The sequence below is a fragment of the Pieris brassicae genome, chromosome 12 (assembly GCF_905147105.1).
Source record: "Pieris brassicae chromosome 12, ilPieBrab1.1, whole genome shotgun sequence".
NCBI classification, from domain to species: domain Eukaryota; kingdom Metazoa; phylum Arthropoda; class Insecta; order Lepidoptera; family Pieridae; genus Pieris; species Pieris brassicae.
This window is the reverse complement of record NC_059676.1, coordinates 2,970,364-2,996,831: the sequence shown is the minus strand read 5'-3', so window position 1 is coordinate 2,996,831 and position 26,468 is coordinate 2,970,364. Positions and strand designations below refer to the sequence as shown.

The 26,468-nt window shown below is 32.6% G+C and overlaps 2 protein-coding genes across 8 annotated transcripts in view; one reads left to right on the top strand and one right to left on the bottom strand.

Moving 5' to 3' along the window:
- Positions 1 to 25,433, bottom strand: part of LOC123717104 — a 36,800-nt gene extending 11,367 nt beyond the window's left edge. The window contains exons 1-6 of one of the 3 annotated variants that reach the window (XM_045672918.1): positions 25,373 to 25,433; positions 23,322 to 23,425; positions 21,623 to 21,710; positions 3,570 to 3,695; positions 2,807 to 2,993; positions 707 to 868 (exon numbers count right to left, since the gene is read on the bottom strand). In XM_045672918.1, coding sequence (XP_045528874.1) covers positions 707 to 868; positions 2,807 to 2,993; positions 3,570 to 3,572 — 352 coding nt within the window. In that variant the 5' untranslated portion in view covers positions 3,573 to 3,695; positions 21,623 to 21,710; positions 23,322 to 23,425; positions 25,373 to 25,433. Of the gene's footprint in view, positions 1 to 706; positions 869 to 2,806; positions 2,994 to 3,569; positions 3,696 to 17,918; positions 18,107 to 21,622; positions 21,711 to 23,321; positions 23,426 to 25,372 lie in introns of those variants that run through there. The other 2 variants (XM_045672917.1, XM_045672919.1) reach the window with 2 other exon arrangements.
- Positions 1,259 to 26,468, top strand: part of LOC123717102 (protein I'm not dead yet-like) — a 29,225-nt gene continuing 4,015 nt past the window's right edge. For 2 of the 5 annotated variants that reach the window (XM_045672916.1, XM_045672912.1), the window contains exons 1-9: positions 19,139 to 19,238; positions 20,548 to 20,680; positions 21,307 to 21,459; positions 22,060 to 22,175; positions 23,329 to 23,443; positions 23,766 to 23,868; positions 24,659 to 24,719; positions 25,227 to 25,352; positions 25,830 to 25,944. In XM_045672916.1, coding sequence (XP_045528872.1) covers positions 19,234 to 19,238; positions 20,548 to 20,680; positions 21,307 to 21,459; positions 22,060 to 22,175; positions 23,329 to 23,443; positions 23,766 to 23,868; positions 24,659 to 24,719; positions 25,227 to 25,352; positions 25,830 to 25,944 — 927 coding nt within the window. In that variant the 5' untranslated portion in view covers positions 19,139 to 19,233. Of the gene's footprint in view, positions 1,408 to 3,306; positions 3,369 to 19,138; positions 19,239 to 20,547; positions 20,681 to 21,306; positions 21,460 to 22,059; positions 22,176 to 23,328; positions 23,444 to 23,765; positions 23,869 to 24,658; positions 24,720 to 25,226; positions 25,353 to 25,829; positions 25,945 to 26,468 lie in introns of those variants that run through there. The other 3 variants (XM_045672914.1, XM_045672913.1, XM_045672915.1) reach the window with 3 other exon arrangements.

Here is a 26,468-nt window from a genome sequence, read left to right as displayed (position 1 = left end):
ATATGCATGTCCATAAAAAATTCATAAGCATCTGTCGCGCCATTTCAAAGGAGTTTAGGAATGAATATTGCGATACGAGAATTTTCTATATATAGAGATATATAAATTATACTAATTTTAACGATTTCTTGGTTATAGAAATCGCGGGATATACAATATGTGTACCGCTTTCAGGCCAAATAATAAATTCTAAACGGTAAATGTGAACCTGAGATTAAAAATAGATGATTTTATTCTGAGCATTAGATTCTATTATATTAAAGTAAACCAGCGGGTGCTAATGGAATTACCGAGTGAGAGAAAACAGAAGGCGGTCCAGGAAAAAATAAACTCATACTGTGCCTACGAAGTAGTAACGTTCATGTTATCTATACTATAACGTTTAAACAAACTTAATATAGAAACTATTTTTATGCATAAATTTGAGAAAAAATGTATTTTTTTAATCTTATACACAAAGATATTACAGGTTTTATGGAACTGAACGGTTTTGAAGGCAGTTTCTGCCGCGCACCACCACTATTTGCAACCAGCTGCCCACTGCTGTACTTCTGAACCAATTCGACCTTCAAGAAAAGAGCGTACCACTTCTTAAAAGGCCGACAACACACTCGCTAGCCATCTGGCATTGAGTGTGCATGGGTTTTACATGTAATTTGTGATGTCCTTTATAGTTTTATTGATATGATTGCATCAATATACTCACTTGTATAATATTCCCCTGTCAACCCTGTAACATCAATAGGTCTTGGTGTTGATGCATTCACTGCCTCGGGAACAAGCGTAGGACGAAATACGTATCTACATATTTCCCATACACCGGAGTCACTCCACATAAAATATTCTCCCCTGGTTGGTAGATATATACCTGCAACAAAGTATATATTAAATCTCAGCGACTCGCGTAATCGTGAACGTAGAATACAGTGTTGTATATTTCTAGATAAATTTTTAAATTTGTGTGCTCTACGAAGATACGTTACTAAGCCATTGCAAAATATTGATAAAAATCTAATAGGCGATTTAAAAATTTAGAATATTTATTAATATAATGTGTGTTTGTGTCTTTATTATTAGTGTACGTGAGTTGACTGCATTTCTGTAAATAATTAAGTTTTTGAAAAATAGCGAGAGAATAGAACAACAGCAACAGTTCAAGATAACGCTGTATGAAAGGGAACTAATTTCAATTATACGCTCTATAAAATACAAATTAAGAAATTCTTAAATAGCCCTAGACATTCTCATAGTACGCGTTAGCAAAAATAGACGTGAGGACGTCGACCTGAGTGTAACATTAATTAATCAGTGTGTACCACAGTGTTAATTGTATATAATGTAACTGATATATCAAGAGTTTTGCTGAAACTCAATTAGCGAATTTTGAAGTATAGGAAACAATTGGCGGTAAGAAAACAATATCGATGTACTCTGACCTTTTCTATAACGATATATTGACCATATTTTTATTTGGCTTTTGATTTTCTTATTAACGTTTTTTATGTAATAATGTATGCTAGCTTTAAGTTCGTATTTTGGCCATGAATTTTATACTTAATGAAAAAAAATATTTTAATCATATCTTTGATGTAACTCCTGGATAGATCAATGTTAAACGATCACGAAACTCAAAACATAATCTTGTGTAGAGCGGAAATTTATTTTACATAAACTTTTGTAGAAGTACAAATGAAATGTAAGTAGTCTTAAAATAACGTTAGCCATCACTATTGCGTAGTTCAGTACTGAATAAAATCTATTTTTTCTATATACACATACCTAAACAACAGTTTTCCGAACAGAGATTAATTACTGGCATTTGTTTTAGAAATTTATACAATGTAGAATTAAATTTCCAATGTAGAAATAACTTTTATTTAACGATATTTCAAAGCGTTTAAAAGTTGGCGCAGCTACGTTCTTTTATTTCTCCTTTGATTCCCAGCAAAGAGCACTCAAAAGCAGTATTGGTTCGAAAACATTGTTAGCTTGTTCAAAGCAATTTCATTGTATTTATTCAGCGTTTATTTTTATTCAAATACTATTTCAAACTTGCAACCTCACTTCTAGTGAATATCATATTAGATTATATTTTAAGCAAACTCAAAATATATTGGCCTAGTGGCTTCAGCGTGCGACTCTCATCCCTGAGGTGCTAAGGTTCAAGGTAACCGGAATATCTGTGACCCAAAAGGTCGATGGCGGGTATCAGACACAGGAGGCTGATCACCACCACCACCTTTCTATTATATACTAAACTAAACAATGATCATGTGACAGATATCTGAAGCCCATACCTAACAGTTTGCTGTTTTCTTAGAATTCTCTCTTCATGCGCGCTTTAGTTAATATATTTATTTAGCCAGATTCTTACAAGAACAAATATAGCCATGAGCTATAATTTAACTTAAACGTTGCGCTGTGTGCGTATTTATGTGTATGTGGATATTTTATAACTGTATTTATTGTTTGTTAAAGAACACAACATATTTTTTTAAATACCGACTTATCGAACTATCATACTAACATATTATATACATAAATTTAATTTGGATGAAATTGGATATAGCTTTGATATAGATTTTTACAACATGGAAATCCTAAATCGTGAGCATGTTATAAATCGCTTTCACTTGAATATCCTAATTTAAAAATATATAATATAAAATGTCAAAATAATTGATATATTTCAAATAATAAATTCTTTTTTCTAACTTAAGTCAGGCTAAATGCAAAACATCTGCCTATCGGTGAAACCGTTATTACAAAGAACTCGGCAGCGACAATAAAAAACAAAATCGCATACCATTTGCACTATAAATATGCACCCATTTCTCGGTGCATACAGCAGTTATCCATACAAATGTTGACAAGCCAACGAGAACAGTGCAAGCGAAAAGGATCCTTCTCTCCAGCACTAACGCTTGCAGCAAGGGCCTCCTCTCAGCACCCACTGATGATGCTGTTGACATCTTGTCTGTCTCCATCGCAATCTGCCAAAGAAAACATGAATTTAAATAATTTTTTTATGGATTTGATGGAAAGTGTTTCCTGTCAAATGAAATAATGATAATAAATTAACCTCACAGTTTATTAATTAAATATTTACAACAATTAAGAATTAACTTACATTACAACAAGTAGTTTAAATTTTAATAGTTTTTTTCATCTAGAAGGATATTATGTTCAAATAACTTAGATTATTTATGGCATAGATTTACTTATTACTACACATGTAAGCTTGTAAATAAAATTGTTCAGAAGACTTATACTGACTGATAATTCACGTTTTTTTTTTAAATCGAGGCTCTGGAATTGTGGTGTTGTGTCCATGGAGGTGGATGCTATGGATTCCCTGGCCAGCTAAGGTAACAAACGTTTCCATACTATGACGGTTACAAGTAAAATCTCGACACTTAGTAACCAACGCATGCTTAGTCTTTTAGGCGTTGTAGAAATCCAGAAAGCTTAGTAAAACTCATTGTGACTGGCAGAGTAAAAGGCACCAGACCTCGAGGCCGATCCCCTACTCGCTGGAACGATCAAGTAAAAACCATTACGGGTCTTACCATCACCAAGGCGCAGAGTCTTGTCGAAGACGGGAGAGTGTAGGAAGTTGTGTGGTGCTCCTAACACGACCTTCAGAGGTCCTTCATCTTTTTTGAATAACTAGCTTATTAATTTCTAAGTCTGTGCTAAAAAATTAAGATTAAGGAATATTTTATAAAACGGTTTCGATAATGTTATACACTAGTTTGCGAAATCAGCTTTATAAGAGCAGGAATACTTGGTATTAAAATTACATGGCAAAATTAATTACGGGCCGCATATTTAAAGCGATGTTGAGTCAGCGTGAAATAGCGTGTGTTATTCGATTACTCGGGGACAGCATTGTGGAATAAAACATAATGTCAGGCGCCTGCATATCAAATGCGCTTAAATATGATAACAATAGTGACTCACATTTAGGTTTAAGTGATTATATACTTCAATGTATACAGGAAAAATAAATAGTGGCGGTACAGCCTTTTAAGGTCTGGACCTCAGGTTTCGGTTTAAGAATAACTTTATTTCTCATAAGAATTGCATTGCAGTCAGTAAGTCAGTATATGGTTGGTCACTTGTCTTTTAGAAAAAAGCAAATGTTTACGAAACAGACACAGAAATTCGTAATTACTTAAATTAAACAAAAACAAATAAAACCCAATACTTTAAATGTTGACTCAGTCAGTACTTACTAAATAATAATAAGAGCTCACAGATGTAGGTAAATAAATAACAAAAACATAACAGCAACAAAAATGTGGGTAGACATAATAAACTCGATCAGTCAACCATGCAAAACATAGAACATTGTTCGAATTTGATTTATTACTAGATGTGGCATTGATGGCATAGCCTGATATAGCAAGTTTATATTTATTTTATTATCGTTATTAGACTATTTTATTTTAAGTTTATTGTTCTATTTATATATTTTGGATAAATATACATGGTTTATAAAACATTTTAACTAATGTATGTCGGTTTCATCACTGACAGAAAGTCCGTTCTCGAACCTGCGCCCAAGGGTTGAGAGTCGCACCACTGCTCCAAATCAATGAATATACTTTCTGTACCTTTATGTCTGGGCCATTATTCGTAATTAGTACGTAGAATATTTTATACATACGCATTCTGAATAAAAATTAGAACTAATTAGTATTAGTAGTACCTAGTTACAAGAGCTTACTGCCGAAACAATTATTGTATCGCAGAGAATCGAACTTCATGATAGGAGTAGCTGCACATATGAGGTGGGAGGCATATGAAATAAGTTATCGTTTTGATATTAATATTTTACATCGAATGCAATTCACCGCAATGAATAACGCAAATCGTATCTCTCAACAAAAATATGAACGTTCAAAGATAAAATATTACTATTGATGAAAACTACACGGCTGGAATTTCAAATCGCAATTGAATCAATAGATTTGAAACTAATTTTCTAATTGCCTGATAGCTTTAATACTTTTAGATACTAGTTTGAACTGATTTGTAGTTGGACTATCAGTAAATCTTCTTTGATTTACAACGCTCTATTTTAGAGTTGAGTTAAAGTGCAAGTCTGAACCTAAAATTCCATTTGTGACCAATAAAAGCTAAAAAAATATATACTCTGATTAGATTAGGTTTTTTTTTGTATTTATTCTGTCTAATATCACACGATATTAAAACAGGGAGACGCATATACTTATTAAAAAGTGTTTGTAAAAACTGAACTTACGAATCAGGCGCTGCGCTAACCAAATCCATGTAACTTTTAGCAATCGCGATATTGTGACACAAATGTCGAGGAGACTTTTAGTATCGAAATGAATACGTCCGCCTAGCGTCAGGCGCGAATATATAAAAAAATCTATTTATATTCATAAATAGTAATTAGGTAGGAATATAACAAAGCGAATTACAAAATAATAATAATAATAGTAAATAATTATGAAAGCAACGTTGCAAAAACGACTCGGCGAAATATTGTCTGTTTTAAGGAGAATATGAATTTCTTTTAAATGAAAATAATTTGATTAAAATTTACGTACGGCCGGTTTATCTCACTTACACGGAACTCACTTATCTGTATATGGGGAATATTAATGATTGTAGTCTGAGTATTTGTTGTGTCCTGTGGTTCGATGTAGGAACTAGGGATTGCAATCCCCTAATCCAAAGATAGGCATTTTTCAACAACAATCTTTAAGCCTTGACTTCGAGAAGTCTTGACTCTGACAGCACCTAAATATGTTACTGTGAGATTATATAGAGTCATTTATGAAGGAAAAGATACATCTATATAAGTGTAGGGGAGCAAGGGGTTGCTATTTACAGTTCACTTATAATACTTTACTCACGCTGGAGCCAGCCAGTGTTGAGTCTGAGAGGGCATTTTTAACTGCTGATATAAGATGCCGCTTAACAGACTGCACACTCAGTTTTTTCTTAAGACGTTATTTCCAAAATCACTTCCAAACATCTAGGATAGGAACATAAGTAATCTCTGGAAATAAGTTTTAATCGAAAATGGTATTCGAAAACTACTCGAGATTTCTAGATTGTAATTTTAATCCCAAGAGATCTCAAATTTATGATCTCGACTCGAGATTGCATTGCATAGTAGGTACTAAAGTGCTTGGAGATACAGTATTCCTACTTGTTAATTGTTGAGGTGTGAATGGCAGCCTGTGTTTCGTGAATGGTGATGTCATTGGGGATATATAATGGGATTTAAACACACTATAGAGTTGAGTTTGGTGTGCTTAAGTCACCAAGCCAACATTGCTCCTAATATAAACGACGTGAGATATAATATGGAACAATATTCAGATCAAGAAAAACAGCTCAGTAACTAAAGGCAGTAAATGTCTAAGAGTATAAACTTTGGTAAGCACAAATAGCAAAAATGTGTCTATAACCTACTGGTAGACAATGATCTAAAAGCCTGGTAAAACGTATAAAGATAAAGTCAAAGGTTTATAATAAAATAATATTCCACATAGCGTGTCTATCTAAGGAAAGTCATACTATACGCTTAGGAATTCCTATATTAAATGATAATAAATATTTATATGCATCTCACGCAGAGATTAGAAAATACAGCTGCGATATTATTCTTACATATGGTTTTGCGAGATAAGTTTCTTTTGGTGTTTTCAACTAAAGCCGCTTTAGTGATTAATTTAATTTACCGACGTTTCGCGTGCTTTTCAGCGTGCGTGGTCAGCGTGACCGTGTTTTGTTTTTAAAAATAAAATATCAGAAGACAAAACATGTAAAATATCAGTTTATGCGTTTAGTTTAAAAATTAATTAAATTGTAAAGAACCTTGACTTATGTTAAAAAAATATGATTTCACCCTAAGTTATATGATAAAGGGAAACAGTGAGGAAATTATCTAAGACTTAAACAAAAATCTATCAAGTCAAGCATTGACAACGTATAAAGTCTAAGAAAACACAGTAGCTTTAAGAGACATAAAAAATTGAATTTAAACAGATGCAGATGAAAAGATACATACTATAAATCTTGCGAATACCTAACTAAAAACTTACGTTTACTCCGAGTTTCATTTCTACGTGTTGTAAATGTCACCAGCCATGTAACTACTATATCCAGTAGCTTACGGGGAGTTTTACAGATAACTGTCTGTTAAGCTAACGGTTAGGTAAATAGTTTATAAACTAGTTTATGCAACTACGAAGTATTTACAATGTGGGTTGGTACCTTCAGGCTATGTTGATGGAATTACCTAGCGTTATGATCAATTGTTATTAGATTTTGAAAATTGCGGCTATATTATTTTCAACATAATATTTAAAATAAAAAAATTGAATAATGGGTGGGAACAATGGTGGGACACGTGTTAAAAGATGAAGAGGGAAGATGGACAGGCTTGAAAAAGGTAAGCCGTTCATTAGTTGTAATAGTAATATCTAGTAATTATTGTATTTACCTAAATACAATGAAGTACCTACTTCATTTAAGATAACAAAGGTAAGGTAAAGGCTTATTATATTGAATAATTAAACAGTAACTGGACAGCTTATAGCTGGGCCACCATTGATTCCGAAAACTGCAGAAAAAGTGTGAAGTTTCTTTACAATTAAATTAATTTTTAAACTATACGCATAAACTGATATTTTATATGTTTTGTCTTCTGATATTTTTAAAGTGTTTTTCTTAATGTGTAAAAGCTATTTTAACAAAAGACAATACTATAAAACACATATTAAATATTATCCCACAATAAGTCAACTTAACGCGCCTTTACATATATATCTTACAAAATACAGATTTGGATATTAATAAAAATACTTATTTATTCACATGCAAATACACATCATAATCCATATTAAAAATAGCTTCATACGAAGTATAATAAAATATCGAATTCAAACGTTGTGAGGTATTCGATAATTCAGTATTCAAGAAAACGTGAAAATAAAACCGCGCAGCGGAAACGTCACCCGGTTTTATTACATCTTCTATATCCTATTTATTATGCACATACAACGTAAAATATAATAAAATTTACAAGCTCAGAAACAGTAAAATGACGTGATTGCTACGTTAAAGCTAAAAATAATTTGACTATAGCTTGGTATTACAAATAGTCACAGAATATCAACAGGAAGTATATAATGGTGTGAGGACAAATTTGTTAAAATAGAAGACTTATATATTTCCTAATGTAGCCAACTAAGAAGAAATAAGGACAAATACGGACCAGAATTACAATTTAGCGCAAATATAGCTGTTATTTAGTTTGATAATATCACGACGAAAACGTGATAAAGGAAATTAACAAACCCGGAACGATATTAAACAAAAGAATCTCGAATGAATTCCACGATACATCGAAGTCTACTAACTAAACTTTAATTAACATGAAACAAACAGTGAATTTACCAAGATCTACTAATGTTCTTTACTGTTTATGTATTAAGGAAACCTAATCAACAAACAATTACTACAGTAAAAATCTATTATAACGACATCGAAAGGACTACTAATATTTGGTTGTAAGAACCGATAGGCGTAACACCCAAAGTGCCAAATACACAAGAATTCAGTTGGGACCTTTGATTTTGCTCTATATAATCGGTATGTTGTCTTACAGGATTACTTAGTACCGTTATTGAATTTGTTTATCTTTAGTTTGGGTAATTTAAGCAAATCATCTTAAGTAATAAAGAAACATGGGAATTTAATTTGCAATACGTCAGCAAATCATAAATTCAAATAAGCCAATTCCTATGTCAAATGAAATTATAGTTAGAGAGTAAACTATAATGAACTTTGCAAATGCAACGTGTTTGGCGAACACTTTTTTCCTACTACTCAGTATATAATAATATATATTAATTTTATACTTTAATACTTAACTTACGTAAACTGTAACAACGACATAAAAATTTACCAGTCACTTAGAGTAACGCTTATATCTTTATAGCCGTCTTCAACGATTTTCTTAGCGACTGTACAATCTTGAAAGCATCGCCTCATTTCCGTTCTTAGAGGGTGATAATCTGATCGTTATTGTTTTATTTACTCACGTCAAGACTGATACGGCGTCCAGACGCCTGGCGACGGAGATGACGACAAGTGACATCCCTCCTTACCCCACAATAACTACCCCTAGTGGTAACAAGTCACGTTCCTCTAAGGATATTAATAGAGTAAGAAAGCGGCTCTTTAATATATAATCTATTGAATTTTAATAGTGAAATTATCTTGTCATTCTCCGTAATTTAAGTTAGATAGTTGACTGGATTTTGATCTACAAATCAATCCCAAAAAGAGCAGTCATACTTATTGCCAGCCCTTATTTTACGTCGAGAATTGTTTGGGCCAGGTTACTCCCTGTACATATCGACGGTGTGAATTAAGACCTGGGAGTTTTCTTCCGTTTAACACTAAAACCTCACTCACACAATCTCTCCTACTGTCATAACTAGACTTCGCCGATTCTTGATATTCCGATATAAACGCCGAATTTCTTTATAAGCGTCTCCAAAATGTCTGTATCCGTTTTGTATTTTGTCTAAGAAAGTACGACGATATCTCTGCGTTCTATAAGCGGCTAGGCTGGTTTCTCATTCGTCAGCGAAAGTTGTCCATATCTTATGTTCCATTCACTCCTAACTACTTCCTATCTTAATTTAAATTTTTTGGGATCCCTCAACCTTAAGCTTACGAAAAAAAAGTTTCTTGAAATCCCAGTTCATAACTCTTCCTTTCTTGGCAAATCCTTTAAGGTACCTGCAGTTATATAGAATTCCCTTCCTGCCCCTATTCACTTAGCTCCTTCTCTATCTTCCTTTAAAGCTCTAAATAAAGTGCATGCATTATCTGTCCACATCGTAACCCTAACTTTCATAATAACTGATCTGAAATTTTCGTGATTCATATACACGTTTTCTTTTACATGTGTCCTTTTTATGATTGTCCTGTTCACTGTTTCAATATGTTTGAATTGCTTAGTTGTGTCCCATTATTTATGTCTAAGTATGTCTTATATATTCTTGCGCTCGCCTTATCTATATTTATTTCACATTGGTTGCCTGAAAGAGATCGCTCGCCGATTATATTTCTGTACATGCAACGAAGTGTTTATATATAAATAAATAAAGTCTTGTATGGTCATTCTTGACTTTAATTCATGTTCAAATTGTCATAGGAGTGACAGTCCAAAAAGCTAGTTAATAACTAAGATCAAATTCTTGACGAATTTCTATCTGGGTCTCAGACGAATCGATTTATTTTTAAATTATTATACTGATTACGTGCATTACCTAAAAGCGCTGTTTTATAATTCAGAAAAACAAAACATGCTTTGAGTGAGAAGGGTATAATATATTATAATACATATAACACCAGCTCCAAGCTTCACTGCGGCTATAGGCCAACGTTTCGTTCTAAACCAGACACAATATTTTAAAGAAATTAGTTTTTCTAAAATTCTAAATTATTTAAGAATCACACGAATTCCATCCACACGTAACGTTTTTATATAACCAATATAATATATTATTAGAATTGGTTAACTATTTATTGCCGCCTACCGGCATTTTTTATAGATGACATATTACGCACACCATTGAAATTTTAGTATAGAATATAAAAATGTCATTTCTTAAAGCTGTCAAGTGAATATATATATAGTTGGCGACTGGCGTCTGCAGCTCAAAGGTTACAAATCTATACTAATCCCTTAACGTTTAAAGAAAATATTTATTGCCAGTTCTTCTCCTCCGTTCTACGCCCTTGATTTGAGAACTAGCAGTAAATGTAAAATTACAAGCATTTAATGTATATTTCTTTTTTGACGTTCATAAGTTTGCATTGTGTTACCTATATGAATAAATTATTTTTGACTTTGACATTGTTATTTCCTATATTCACGGTGTATTTTGTTTTAATGGGCTAGCCCGGATTCTAGCTTATAAAAGATATTTTACAAATTTAAAATATACAGTAGAAGCAATTCCCAAATCTTACACATTATGACGCATACTTCAAATGAATAAACACATTTTTATTTTAGTTAGTAGAATATAATTTAAGACTTGTTAAATATCCCATGCCTAAATGGCCCTTGTTGCCATTCTCTGTGAAACAATCATTATTGTTATGGGGTTTTAGTAAGGCGTTTCTGTATTGTACTATTAAAGAAATAATCAAAAGATTATTTCTTTAATAGTAGAATAAAGGTGAAGCTCTTTTAAAAAAAAAATCAGTCTGCTTACCTTGTCTTGACTAAATGAAGTAGTTACAGAAACGTGTTTATATTATTCACATTATGGGATTTTAAACAACCAAAACCACTTAATTGTAAATTTTTCGAAAAATATTAATTTAAAATTGGAAAGTTATATATATAGGTATATTATAGGTATCGTTAGTCCAATATAAAACCCAGTTACGAGAAATACGGTCAGTAAAAGAAATGATTACTTATTAACGGAAATTATAAAGTCAGACGTTAAAACATTCCAATAACACCGAACTAATAAAAAGATTTTAGTCTGACGAATCTATTTTAAATTGACAAAGCGTTGAAAAATGTTCGTAGGTTTTCGGTTTTGGCACCTTGTTTCGTTTGTAATTCTGTAGGAGCCAGTGGCCTATTTGCCTTTAATATTTGCTTGGCATAAACGTGGAAAGAATATGTATAAATATTCAGTGAAACTTTTTTGATAGACAGATTAAACATAATGATTTTGAATATACATATACAATTTTCGTATATTGATACTTATATATCACAAAAGCTATCTTGGAATGAGGTGTTGCTATGGTTACGATGATTTTATATAAAACTGTTGGCTGTCAGTACTTTTATAAGTCCGTTAAAAATTTAATAAAATCAAATGCGGATAGAATTTTCTAAGCCTTCGAAAGGTTTATAATGATATATGGTTTTTCTGAAACATAGATTACTCGAGCGACACACACTTCTTAAAAATTGCTTACTATGGACTTGTCTTTACGACATTTTAACTTAAGTAACAAAACCACAGTCTTTTTTGCTGTCAAATTACTTTTTTTGATATGCGAAAGTCACACTTAGCACTCATACTACTCTTAGTAATAAATACTAGTCTTAATATTTTTTTATCTTATTTATATAAAAAAATACAAATTACACAAATTTCCCATGTGCAGACGGCGTGCATGACATCATTTATAAGTTAAATAAATTAAAAATGACAGTAAGAGAGCAATAATTATAAAAAAATAGAATACCTTATGACCGCTTCAGTTAGAAGAAATATGTTCTGATTTTTTTTAGTAATTCTAGGTGTTTTACAAACGTGGACTGAGGAGACAACGTTCTTCATAATGTTTTAACAAAAATATATTCGCATAGGGAATATTTTAATAAATAAATGTAAAGAGAAACAATTCTACTATTTGTATAAATGTTCTTTCATGTGGTCCAATCATTTCATTCCCGCAAGCAACGGATCCCTTCTCTCTGAACTCGTTATAGGGTATTTTCCAACTGCATGTATTTTTTGCACTTCATTTACTACAAGCTTTGAAGTTCGTTTTACTGTACAAAAAGGGGAATTTCGTTACTATTTATATGTGCATATTTTTTCTGAACTAAAAGTGTTCTTTGTACGATCTCGTAATATTCGAATCGTGAGTTCATAATGATGTACTTTACATGCAAATCCAATAAAAATATAATTTATTCTTAGTTAGGAATGAACACGTATTTAAACCATAAAATGCTTCTAAATTTACATTTATAGCCAGTACTCAAATCAAGGGCGTAGAAAGGACGAGCAGAACTGGCTCCTAAATCTCCGTACACTCCCTCTTAATTGCCAAGTTTTTAGTCTTAAAAGTTTAATATGCAGAACATTACAAAATCATTCCATAAAATTTTCTTATTATGTCTGTTTTTTTTAAACGAATACAATAAACACCTTAATGCAAAACGTATTTAATCAATTACGATACAAGCTAATTTCTCAAAGTTTGGTCCAGCTGAAAATAGTATCATAAAATTTAGCTTATAACTGTAATAAAAATGAAAGCTATTGAATAATAATAATAAGCAACGTATAAATAGAACACTAAAACAAATTTAAAAAGTTTGTTCCCTGTAATGTACATTTGAAGCTGGCATTTCCTTGCTGTACGATTCTTATTCGGTGAGCAAGGAAACCACTAGCTCTAGGGTTACCGGTACCATCTACCAGGCTACTGGTACTACTGCACATGAAATAATAACAAGGCAAACGAAAACGTAGTCGTAAAATATTAAAATGCTTGCAGTAAGCATATCTCACATACTGCAATTGATTTTTTGATGCAAAACAAGCCCGATACTTCAAAATTAGACAGCGGATATAATATCAGTAGGGCTGATAATACTTGGTTAAGTACCAGATTCGTGTTATCAATATTCGGCAATCCTAAGCAGATAAGCGTACGCTTTTACCCTCGCTGATTATTTGGTTCCTGATTTCATTTATGGCTATGCAATTTAATTAATAAAAATTCTATCGTATTATTTATATCTTCACGCTTGATCATTTGTCTATATTGGCAATCTAACCACGGGTCCGCCTTCAATTTGAAGTAGACGTTTTGGCTTCTTTACTATTTTTCGTTTACCGTATGAAGAAAGAGTGCATAGATTAAAAATCTATTGCACATGACGTTGTTTAGAGCTGTCTAGTTATAGTCATAGCAATTGATAATATAAATTGTTTATTATCCCTAAGCAGTAAGCTATGCAATGAGGTGCCAATTAACAGGACTAAAAATTGCCAAAAGGGGAAGTGGCTGGGCCTTACAGTCCAGAGGGAACCAAGTCATAATGTCAAGCAAGCCCTTGACTGGAATCCTGAAGGCAAAAGTTCATCCTGAGTGAAATTAAAAGAGCTGCCCACCGACAAGACTGGTTTTCTACACTGAAAGCCTTCTGCCCCAACTGGGACCTTACGTTAAGTTCCGTAACATTCCCGTAGGTCGTGGGGTTCATACTTATATATATATATATACGTATGATTGTATGTTTGATAGATTTGAGGTGTTTTTAAGTAATAGACTATTTACCGAAGTAACGAAAGCTATCGCCATAATTGGTATTAATAAAATACATGTTGTTTTGATTTAATTTCATTAGTTTTGATATTTATATATATTGAGTAGATATAACATATACCTATAATTAAACGAAATTATTCTTTTGCTTAAATCAAAACCAATACCTCCGAGTTACATGTCATTGAGTTCCGGAGGCGCGATAGATAATAATAAATAATATAATAAATCGTCTTTGCATCGTTTATAATTGATTCATAATAATATAATGTTGGCTATACTCCCATTCATTCACATATCAATTATAAAAAATAACGTTTTTGGCACATAAAACATGTTCATTAATTACAATGTGATGTTCCCTCTCCTGATAATAAAAGATATGTGAAAGAAAATATTTCATACTAGTTACGTACTACTTTCGAATATTTTTTACAAATATTCAAATATCAATGCAATTTTATATGTGAAAATTGTTTTCTTATAATTTGTTTTATGCGACCTGGATGCAGTATAAATATTTAATTTACTAAAGCTTATCTAATAATAATCAGAAATTGATTTAATTTTCAAATAAAAAATCACATGATCTATTTACTGACTTTTTTAAACAATTAATAATTTTTCCATAAAAACTCAGGTAGCTTCGTATTGCCGTTCAACTAACAAGAAAGTGAGGGTAGGCTTCTGGATGAATTAATGTACCTTCTTAACCTATTCACACTTTTAAGTGGAGAAATAAGAGAAAGAAATATATTAAAAATACTTCAGGTAGTAAATAAATATATATGTACCTCATCTATTCCAAAAGATAATAATTGTCTATTTTATAAGTTCAAGAAAACTCTTAAATGTTTATCTAAAGTGCAGGTGTAAGAATGTTTATAATAAGGTTTCGAGGAAATATATCTTGAAAAGAGTCGATTGTTGTTGTTAGGACGACGGTAAAATACAAAGGCGCGAAGTTTTGTTGTTAAACTTACAGGGCTTGTTATATCGATGGCTCTCTAAGCTAAAGTTTAAAAGACTTTCAGTTCTATTTATAACGCCCACACCAATTATAAGATTATAAAAATAAATTAATTGTATCATATACATACATTTCACACACTAGACATATATATAATATATATAGATAATGTAATAGTAGAATTCCTTTCTTGATTTAGAAGATGGATCGTTTTCCCCTAATTCATAAGTAATGTGGTAGCTATCGACAAGGAAACGAACTAATCAACTAGGCGACTACAATGCCATCGCGGGTCAGCCGACAGCTAGTATATATAATCTTATTTATTTTTATTTAATTTAAGTATTCCCCAAACAACCTAATAAAATATACCAAACAGAAGTGAATCATATGTACGATTACTTGGGAACGAATCGCTGCATTATTAGATACTATATAATTTTGATGATATATGATGTGAAAGGTCAGATTCCGTGGGCTGTTGAACATGAAAGGATTAGCAGTACCATACGGGGTACTTATTTTAGTGGCAGTGAATATTAAAAATATTCGCTGTAGTATAAATTCTGGAAATGGTTTTACTTGTTTTGATGTAAAACGCAACCATCTGATGTAATTGTGTTAGGCGTAGCACAGCTTCAGAATAACAAATCAAATGCGACGTTGCAGATAATATAATTATAGAGTTAACTTTGTTCGGAGCGTACACTTTACATACACATAGTGTGTGAGTGTAAAGTACAAAATTTAGTTTAGTTACGACAATTACTAGGCTATTGCATTAGACAATTTAGAAAGAGAAAAATCATCAAAATTGTCCTATTGCGGTAAAACTTGTAGTTTTAGAGGTTAAAACGGTTTAATAAAAAAGATATGATTAATCTTATCACTCTGCGGCTGAAATAGTTTTATAAAATTCAACTAATTGTAAAAAATTTACTCTATTTCTGGAGGTATAATTTCTATAACCACAGTCTAACTAACACACTTATCTACAATTATTACGCGTCTTTTTTCGGACTAACAGAAAAAAGTCACATATTTCCTTTTTAATATATATTCCTATTTATCAACATTTTCCAAAGTAAAAGCACATATTTTAATTTGTATATATAAATAATAAAACAGGTATTTTCTATCATTCAGTATTTTCTCGTGTATTACGCCAGTTTCTCAGAGTAATGTGAAATAATCGTATAAAAGCTGATTAGCATTTAAAAGACTCCCAAGTGAACAATCTAAGCGAGTAAATGTAGCCGAAGAGAATAATTTGTATGTAGCATTCAAGAAAATCGGATTTTTCTATATTCAAAATGTTAATAATACTTCAACGACCTGTGCCCCGCGGAGCCCAAAGCCATTTTAAATAAATGGACGAGTCAACACAAAATTAATTTCTCTACTTGAACCAGTCGTTTCTGAGTTCAAACAAACTCTTTAGCTTACTATTATTACTCGGAGACAAGATATTAAAATAAATACGTTTAATATTATTTCTAACTAAAATTTCTGAAAAGGCCGAATCTATATGTCAAACAAAGCTGTGGCGAAGACTACTACTTACGATAGGTACTTACCGTGCTTTCGGTATTTTTATTTATTTATTACATTACATTAGAATTTATAAAAAAAATTGATCAAAATTAAATCAAAAGGAGGGCGGCCTTCTCGCTTTTGAGCGATTTCGTCCAGGCAACCAATGTGAGTAAAGGAAAAAAATGTATTACATTACATGAGATAGGCAAGAAGTGCAAAAATACATATAGTTATAAAGAAGAAACTAAACAGGATATGTAATTAGTAATTAACAAATAAATACAATTTATTTGTCATTGATGCCGACTCTTTGTCAACATATATAAAAGGTGGATTATTTATTGCCTACCTACCAAAATAATAAAATGCATATTCAAAATAACTCTTTTTTTTAAGGATTGCTTTTTGTAATAGTGTTATATTTTTCTCGTTTTTTTTGTACCTTTCATGTTATTTTTAGAACTTTTAAAGAAAGGAAACTACATATAATACGGATAATAATCCTCTTTTCATTTCGAGGGTTTAATGCATTACTATAAACTTGACTCTTCGTTTGACTTGTAGGATTACAAGGGAATAATTGATGGTGTAAAGTTTGAAACTGAACAATTCATTAATACATATTGTATTAATACTTTGATAAAGGGTTTGGCTTTGTAATTCCCAAAGGACTTTTAATAGGGTTAGTTGTATTTTCCTACATAAGGCCCAAAACAAATGGGTATATTATTATGATTAATTAAAGTAGTGTAGAGTGAATATAATATTTATTAATTATCGTATATATATTAAGTAATTTATTGTTCGTTATTCACCATCAGGGGTTATTTTGATACAGTATTATCACTCTTTGATATAATACAAAGTAAAAATATTTTTATGGTTTTAAATTAATTGTAAAAGATCAAAGTAGTTTTTCTGATCAGTTTTTACAGTACTACAAAATATCCTATTTACATAATTTCTTAATTTAAGGAAAAACAAACTCCGTTCCAAATTCAAAGTAAGTGAAAAGAAAATACTGTCGAATAACTTTTCAACTATCAAATGTATTATAGCAACACAGGAATCAAACAAGAAGTTTATATTCCTAAACTACCTAAAATATGTCTCGCTTATAAATTTAAAGAGTAATTGTTGTTTTTGTTAACGAATTAACAGCGAATAATTTCAGTTGTCGTTTTTGAGTTCGCAAAAGTATTAGATTTGTTACATAGAAACAAATAGAACTTTTTAAATTGCATATCAAGGTATTTCTAAGCTTTTTATAAGCACAAAGCAATTCTCTAATCAACAAACACAAATTTACCTTTCAGGACCAATTTCAGGTTGAAAGAAAACTCATCGAAAATAAACTCGAAAACTTAACACGCGCGATCTATTTCAAAACAACGTCAAATCCAGATATCACACAAAACATTGTTCGTATTCGTTTCACATTACGAGAACTTCGACGTTCACACGAGTGGCGCGTCTCGATAAACTGACATCTGGGCGGGAGCCCGGAGCCACCGGCCACGTGTCTCGAAGTTCGCTAGGGCTGCGCTCTGCGCACGCCTGTTGCCGGGTATAACAGTGTTTAATTCCGTTTTAAAACTGCACGTAGGTACTATCAGCAAATACGTTACATTCCACTTGAATGTATTTTATATCGTCTTATATACGTATACTGAAAAAAACGTTAGCGACCTTGTTTTTAAGTGAAACATGTATTTGTTGATATCGTTACCAATTCAACTGGAAATTGCCACGGTAAGAAACACGGTACTATCTTTTGTCCACATTGTATTGGCTTTTGAATAAGATAGTTTAAAACTCCTTTATAATATTAGATTGATTGATTCAATACCTGTTTTAGGCTTTTAATATATTTAATACGTAAGTTTGTATTTTACCTTACAGAATAAATAGGCTCATAAATCAGGTTATAGTATTAACCAGTAAAAATAAAAATCCAAAATAAATTTTGACAGATATGCAAACGCACATGTTTGCTGATATTACTTTTCTCTCGCCACCTCGTCTGAGTAAACGGAAGGTGGTACGATACGATACATTTATGACCTGCTTAAAATCACTTTAGCCTGTAATTATCTTATTTTAATTTCTATCTTAGCAAGTTTTTTTCCATTAAAAAGCAAGTCAATCATAATGTTGCTTCGACGAACGCTAAAATTTTTGTAAAACCGCGAACTCACAAACAATGAAAATGTTGCCCTATTTTTTAAATTAGAGTTTTAAATCTACGACGAGGTTAGTATTGGGTTATATATATTGTTATTTTTTTGTTTACTTATTAGTTTTATATGTATTTTCATTTTCAAGACTTAGGGTAAGATTCTAGACTAAGCGTTAAGTATCAACTCTGAACATGGTTTTTTTCCGGTTATTGGTGTTGGTCCAAATTTAAATTGAATTTAAATAATTTTAAATGTTAGTATCGTTCTAATCCAGTAAAATCCTTCATTGAAGGAACGTAACCTTCTTTTTCTAAAACTGAAAGAAACATTTTGCTTTTTCCATTTTTGAGTTTGACAGATATCAATCTTCCATGAGATTGATATTTTAAAATAAATTTTATTATTATGTGCATATAGGTCCATAGGAAATAAGAATTGGACAAAATGCTGTATGTATTGTATAATAATATTCATATTCTTCTATATATTTTAGTATTATATTACCTACCAAGACTTTTATTTAGATATAATAGTAAGAATTAGAAGGTCAAATACCATTTAAAAAGAGTGGCGAAGAGTTTATTGCCAGTTCTCTTCCGCTCTACGCCCTTGATTTGAATAATGGCAGTAAATGTAAAATTAGAAGCATTTAATATGTATTACTTTATTGACGTTCATAAGTGTACATTGTGTTACCTAAATGAATAAACTATTTTTAATTTTGTAATACATCGATAACGTCAATATGATAATTTTAGTTTTTGACAGCTCTATGTAATTTCCATAACATTTGTTGTACACTTTTTCGATCGATGTTTCGGCTTAGAACCAAATCCGCAAACGAAGCGACACTTAATATCTGTACAAAAATCCATCGTAATCTGTTGCGTCTGATTGCCTTCTGTGCAATGTTGTACTAGAAATTTCGGAAATAGATTGCAATCGGAAGGTTTAATTTATTTCGAGTTGATTCAAAAATAAATCCACAGAACTCGTTTACCCGTTGAACAGTCTTGGTACATTCTATATAAAAGTCCTAGAACTTTTATACAAATTTACGAAACTTATTAGTGATACCTGTGGGTCAAAACTAATTAGATAACATGAAGATTTAATTTCCGAATTTTATCCTTAGATATCCTTAATCGCAAATACCGATAAAAGACGCAATAATATAATCTACTTTCCTGCCAAATATAACTTATACGTAAAATGATTTTCGATATTTCCTGATTTACTTTTTGGCTTTAATAATAATAATAATAATAAACCTTTATTCTACATCTTTGACATACATTTGTTAAAAAAAGATAAATTTATAGTTTTAACTAACAGTCCGGGAGAAGGCCTCCTCCAACTTTTTCCACCCTAATTTATTTTGTGCCATCGTCATCCAATTTCTACCAGCTACCCTCTCGATCCCGTCGGCCCATCGCTCTATTGGTCTTCCTTTGTTCCTTTTTCCTTTCGGACCCGTCCATTCGGTTACTGCTCAAGACCATCTGTCATCTGTTCAACGGGCTACGTGGCCAGCCCATCTCCATTTAAGTTTAAGGGCATATTGCTCAACATCAATAATATACGTTTTTCTGCGAATATATTCACTTTTATGTCTGTCGCGTAATTGAATTATTCCGAGAATATCACACGTTGGCACGAACGTATTTTGGCTTTTGTTTTGTTTTTGTAAAACCAAGTTTACTTTTTACCTGATTTACTTTTTGGCTTTAGTATATTTTAAATATCAATGCATTTCAGGAAAGCGCCAGAGCCCGATTTGGAATTAACAGAAAAGCTACAAATATTTGCAGCTGTACATTGGCGTGGTATAGTCACTGTGGGTGTACCAATTATACTATTGCCTATTTTGTACATGACCAATCCCACTGAGGTATATAATATTTATTTACTTTTTATTTTCATTTAACAAGATTAATTTTTAAGGATGGTGATACGATTATTCTCTTTGTCAAACGCCGTCGGTAGTTTTTATGGAACAGGGGGCAAACGGGCAGGAGCCTCACCTGGTGTTAGTGATACCGCCACACATGGACACTCAATGCCAGAGGGCTCGCGACTACCGGCCTTTTAAGAATTGGTACGGTTTTTTCTTGAAAGACCCAAAGAATAAAGCAATATTCCTCTCCTTGTGGTCTTGGCCGTACGGCAAAGTGTTAATTTGAGGTGAGAAATATTAATTTTGTAGTGAGAGGTACTTAACTTTTAGGCTAATATTTAAGCTGTAAGCTACACCCTCTAAAACCTTCACAAAAACAAATGATTACGTAACGTCTTTCCATATTTAAGTTCTCTCAGTTCTCTTTAAAGGCTCTTCAGTGGTCGCTCTATGCGTCACCTTAGACGCCCAAGCCTATGTCCAACAGTTTGAACTTTTGACTTAGGTAAATTTTTACCGTACTGTGTAAGAGGATTACCAATCGGTCGGACAATCACAGAAACTAGATTACTATTTCCCTATAAATATGTATAAAATTTAACTAAAAACGTCTCTTTCAGCCTCACCATTATGCTGCGTATTGTCTATGTGTCATGGCGTGCTTTTGGGTGACAGAATGTATACCACTCGCAATCACATCCTTCCTGCCAGTTATCATATTTCCCTTCGCGGGGGTGTTAAGTACAGGAGAAGTTTGTCAAGCGTATATGAATGTATGTCGTTAATATGAGTAATTTAAATTATTATTATTCAAATCATCCAAACATATACTTAGAAATATCATTTAGGTATTATGAATATTATATTAACCTACTTTCTATTTGCAAAGAATATAAATAAAATATAAAATAAATATTAAGTATTTTGTGCTAATACCCATTAAAGCTTTGACCGCTCACTTCCGGCCCCATAGCGCTTCCTGTCCCCAAGCTAAATTGACTTTTTGAGAGCTCAACTTTTTTATCTGAAATGTCATAAAATTTATTATTTATGTTTGATTCTTACGAGGCTACCCTATATTGACTAAAAATATATAGAAATAATTTAGGCGTCTGAAATACAAATTGATCAGTAATCAATAACATAAACGTCTGCTAAAATCTCATTATATAACAAATTGCTTTCAAGTTCACTGAAAAGCCAAGAATAGTTTTAAGTTTTCGTGTATTTAAATGTTAAAATACAATCACTTATGATAATGCTAAGAATTTTCAACCGCTTGCATTTTTGACGCTTCCTCATAAATAATTTTTAATCCAACTTAAATAGAATAATTTTCCAAATGTTTATTGTCGTGGTTTTTTAATTTCTAGGATACCCTCATAATGTTTATTGGAAGTATGATACTTGCATACTCCGTGGAGCAGTCAGGCCTTCACAAGCGGCTTGCATACTTTGCAATAAAGCTCATCGGATATTCACACGTAAAGTACGAAATTTAGTTTCTTTTCATAGTGAATAAAATTGTAGTAGTTTGGTACACTTAGTAGTAAATATGATATTTTACACTAGTTCTATACATTCGAATAAAACTTTTTTATTAACCTTAAATTAAATTAAAGTCTTTCTATTACGTCGACGTTTCGAAGTTATGAAGTTGTTATTGTTTACTTAATTAGATTATATTTATTGAATTATTTTATTAATGCGTCCGACCTTATAATCAAAAATCAATAATTAGAGAGGTTTTTTAACCTTTATTAAAAATATTGAATCAGTCCATGTTTCATCTTGATTTTGGCTTTTTCATCAAATCATCATAATTACGATTTAATGGGAAGAGACGGGGGCATAGGGCTCGACACCAGACTTGTCCGGTGATGGTACCCGCACGTAACAGTTTGTGCGGGTACGGAAGTTTCGTATCTGGATGCGATGGACCAACCAGGTCACACCTGACCTGGTTGGACCTAGGTGGACCACGCGGGCGCTGAGTGGATATCGCCCGACATCAGCTGGCAAAGCTTGCTCAGCGCCCCATTCGCCCTTCTGGGGAATTGGGAAAGCTCCTGTGATCTTTGGAGTTTGATGGCAGCGTGTCTCGGGCTGTGACTAAGTAGGCCGTATCGTCAGCGCAGAGCAAGAGCGAGCATAGGACAGCGTAGAGCGCGAGGGACGTTGGCGTAGAGGATATTTAGGGGTGGACCAATGACCATTGATCAAGGCGCCCCGCTGTTAACTTGCGCGGGCTCGATCCGACCCAATCCTTTCCAAATCCAAACTGTTCGGGCCTTGGTACTCTGTATCTGTTTTAGTAACGAAGTGCTCGGTGGGTGATGTCATCAGGTCCGGGAGCTTTCTGTAGTGGTAGTGAAGTAATCACCCTTCGAATTGTTTGGGCGAGAATGAGATGGTCTCTTGGACAGGTTGCGGCGCGCTCAAGATTAGCGCCTGGGCTGCACTCTCAACTGGGAGAGGCCGCGGGGTTCGGCGAGAATTGGTCTTCGAGATGGGCTACTAGTAATTCGGCCCATCCGACGAGGTATCCGTAGATGTAGATGCCTCCACTGTCGCGCAGGGGCCATATTGGCTCGGAAGATAACGTTTTACGACAAGGGCGTTAACTTATACTCACTTTCCAGGCTTCTACTCGCCGTGTGCATCGTTACTACTTTTGTGTCAATGTGGATTACAAACACTGCTGCTACCACTATGATGGTGCCGATCAACTTTGCCATTCTGAAAGTGTTTGAAGACGTAAGTACTTTAGATCAATTAATAATTAAATACAAATTCACAAGCTTTGAATTCTTTTTTTTTTTGATGTATATTTTTTCCCTTTTTCATTTGTGTAAATAAAAAAATACTCTTGATTTGGCCACCTGAATAACCTTTTTCCAAAATTAATATCTCGCAATATGTTCCTTTACCACATACATATATTCAACACATACAAAAATCTATTGTCAGCAGGTAAAAACACAAATAAGAAATACATTTTTCTATCATAATACACCTTAGTAAATTACACACGAAAAGGTAATACCGATGTATGATTTCGTTGTTAATAAAATTTCAGCAAAGGCTCCTGAAGATATATGACAAGACGAAAGATGGCGATAGTGTAGCAAGTGACATAACAGTCTGTTACTTTTGCGCTATTACCTATTCAGCTACAATAGGTCAGTATTAAAGATAGAAATAAATTTATATTATAATATAGGTGTACCTTATTATTTTCGTTGTATACGTCCGCAAAAACATTGTTATATCTCAAAATAAGAGCGAAACAGAAAATTCGCACATGTATAGAAGCAACGGTGTTATATTCCTTTTAATATTACTTATATAACTGTGGTTTCACTGGTGTTCGAGGCCAGACTTGCACATAATAAACAACGAATCGAAGCAAATCAACAATATCTCCTAAGGTCAAAAAATTTCAAGAGTTATTTTGTTCAAAATTAGATACTTTAGATTATTATTTTTATATTTGACTTAATAGCATGTGTTAAAACGGACTGTTATAGTTAATTGAGCTTTAATTGAATTAATGAAAACGATGGCCATCAGATCTTGTGAGAGACAGCCTCCGAGAGAGAGAGAGAGAGCCATCTAGAGTAGTTTATTAAGAAGGCGGGAAATTTAAATGAAACTTGTTTATGGAAAAGCTTAATAAATAAATAGGCAACGCTAAATGATATACTTATTATTTTATTTGAAATATGTATAGCTTTTTTTAGCTATTATCTAAAACTATTGAAGGGGAAACAGATCCGTCATACATATGTTTTTTTTCATACGTGTAATCATTACGCAACCCACGTAACATTGTGCTTCGAATAAAATTCCGACTTTGATAATTACAAAACAGAATTGACGTGAAGTGGTCTGAGGAGATCTGTACTATTGATAACTTTATTTTTATATGAATTATTGATTCAGTATCAAACAATAAATTTATGTTTACAGGTGGAATCGGAACATTAGTCGGTACTGCAACGAATTTAGCTTTTAAAGGACTCTTCGTAGCGTAAGTCTTAATATGAAAAAGATTTTTTTTTAGAATAGGGGGGCAAACGGGCAGGAGGCTCATCTGATGTTAAGAAATACCGCCTCCAATGGACACTCATTGCCAGAAACCCCGCAAGTGCGTTGCCGGCCTTTTAAGAATTTGTACGCTCTTTTCTTGAAGGACACTAAGTCGAATTGGTTCGTAAATACTTCAGTGGGCAGCTGGTTCCACATAGTATAATTACTTAGGTTATGGATAAATTCATTGATGCCGCGAGGTTTAACGTAGGACATCTAGTCTGTATTAAATATATGTTGTATTGTAAACCTCCTTTGGGATTTTCGAAGTTGGCTTTTTGCAAGTAGCGCTACTAAACCTTGATCTGGTAAAAAAGGTCTCCTTTGCAACTTATTCTTTAGATTTTTAGATGATTCATGAATTATAGTTTAAAGTGGGTAACCGGGATTTATAATCCCGACCAACGCCGTGGTAATACTGATGTTTGATACAATTCTTTTGATTCAGGACCTATCCAGCAGCACCTGAGTATTTGTCGTTTCCATTGTTTTCTGCTTTCGCTGTTCCAATGATGATACTTTTAGAAACTGCTACTTTTCTATCCATGTCTTTTCAATTTTTAGGACTATTCAGGTAACAATATATACACTTACCTTTATTTATTATTCCTCACAAAAATAGAAAACACTATATAACGAGGTACTAATCAAAATAAAGAAATACCAATCGCGTTGGCCTTGGACTAACCTCGGTCCGTGTTTGTCGCCATGGTTTCAATGTTTTACGTTAAAATGATATGTCCATGCTTTTAAATGATCAAATATCCCTCTTATCTTAAAAAAAAAAACAATTCTCCGGCGAAAGAAGTAAAATAAATAAAAAAATATCTGTCGCCTTATTCTTAATGCCTTATTGTTAATCTGTGCAACCTCTAATTCGAATTTTAAAACTGTTGTATTGACTTTTTATTTTGTTGATTTTGGCTGTCATGACGTCAGCTAGTGATAAGTGCTAGGCTTAGGTAGTGTATAATGGTTATTCATAAGCATACAACTAGAACTTAAGTACGTTACAATACCACTAGAAATTAGTTACACTTTTTGTATGTAGGCCGCAAAGTGCTGTTGCAAAAAAAGTTAAAATCACTCCTGAGGGAATGAAAGCAGCCGAAAGATCTGTGAAAGAAGACTCGGCAAAGTTGGGGAAAATTACATTCTGGGAAATCGTAAGTAAAAATTATCTATGTTCGTTGTGTAAAGTATATTTAAAGACTACTTCACATATACGTACTTTAAAAAAATGACAGCGCAACACTGGCTGTTGTAAATCAATCGAAATATTTTATTAAGTAAATGTATTTTTTCTCATAACCTTAACAGACATTTACATGTTGGTAGAGCATACCATGAGTTGGACACGTATTAAACGTTTATTACGTTATAAAATATATATGTGTATCCAAGCATTCCTTGTGGCACAGAACTGTTTGATAATATAATTTTTTTGCTCTTCTAAGCCTACCAGTACTATGTGTTTACATATTTTGTTAAAATCAGGATGGAGACAGACAAAAAGGTTAATGTAGGCGCTCACTAGATTTTCCACATATATGTTACGTATTTTTGAACATAATTGATGGGATTCAAATTCCTGAATTATTATAAAAAGGTTGTGCGTCTCTTTGTTTATATTTTAGACAAGTCTGTATCAAACCTAAAATCTTGTTTGTCGGGACCGTAGACATAAATG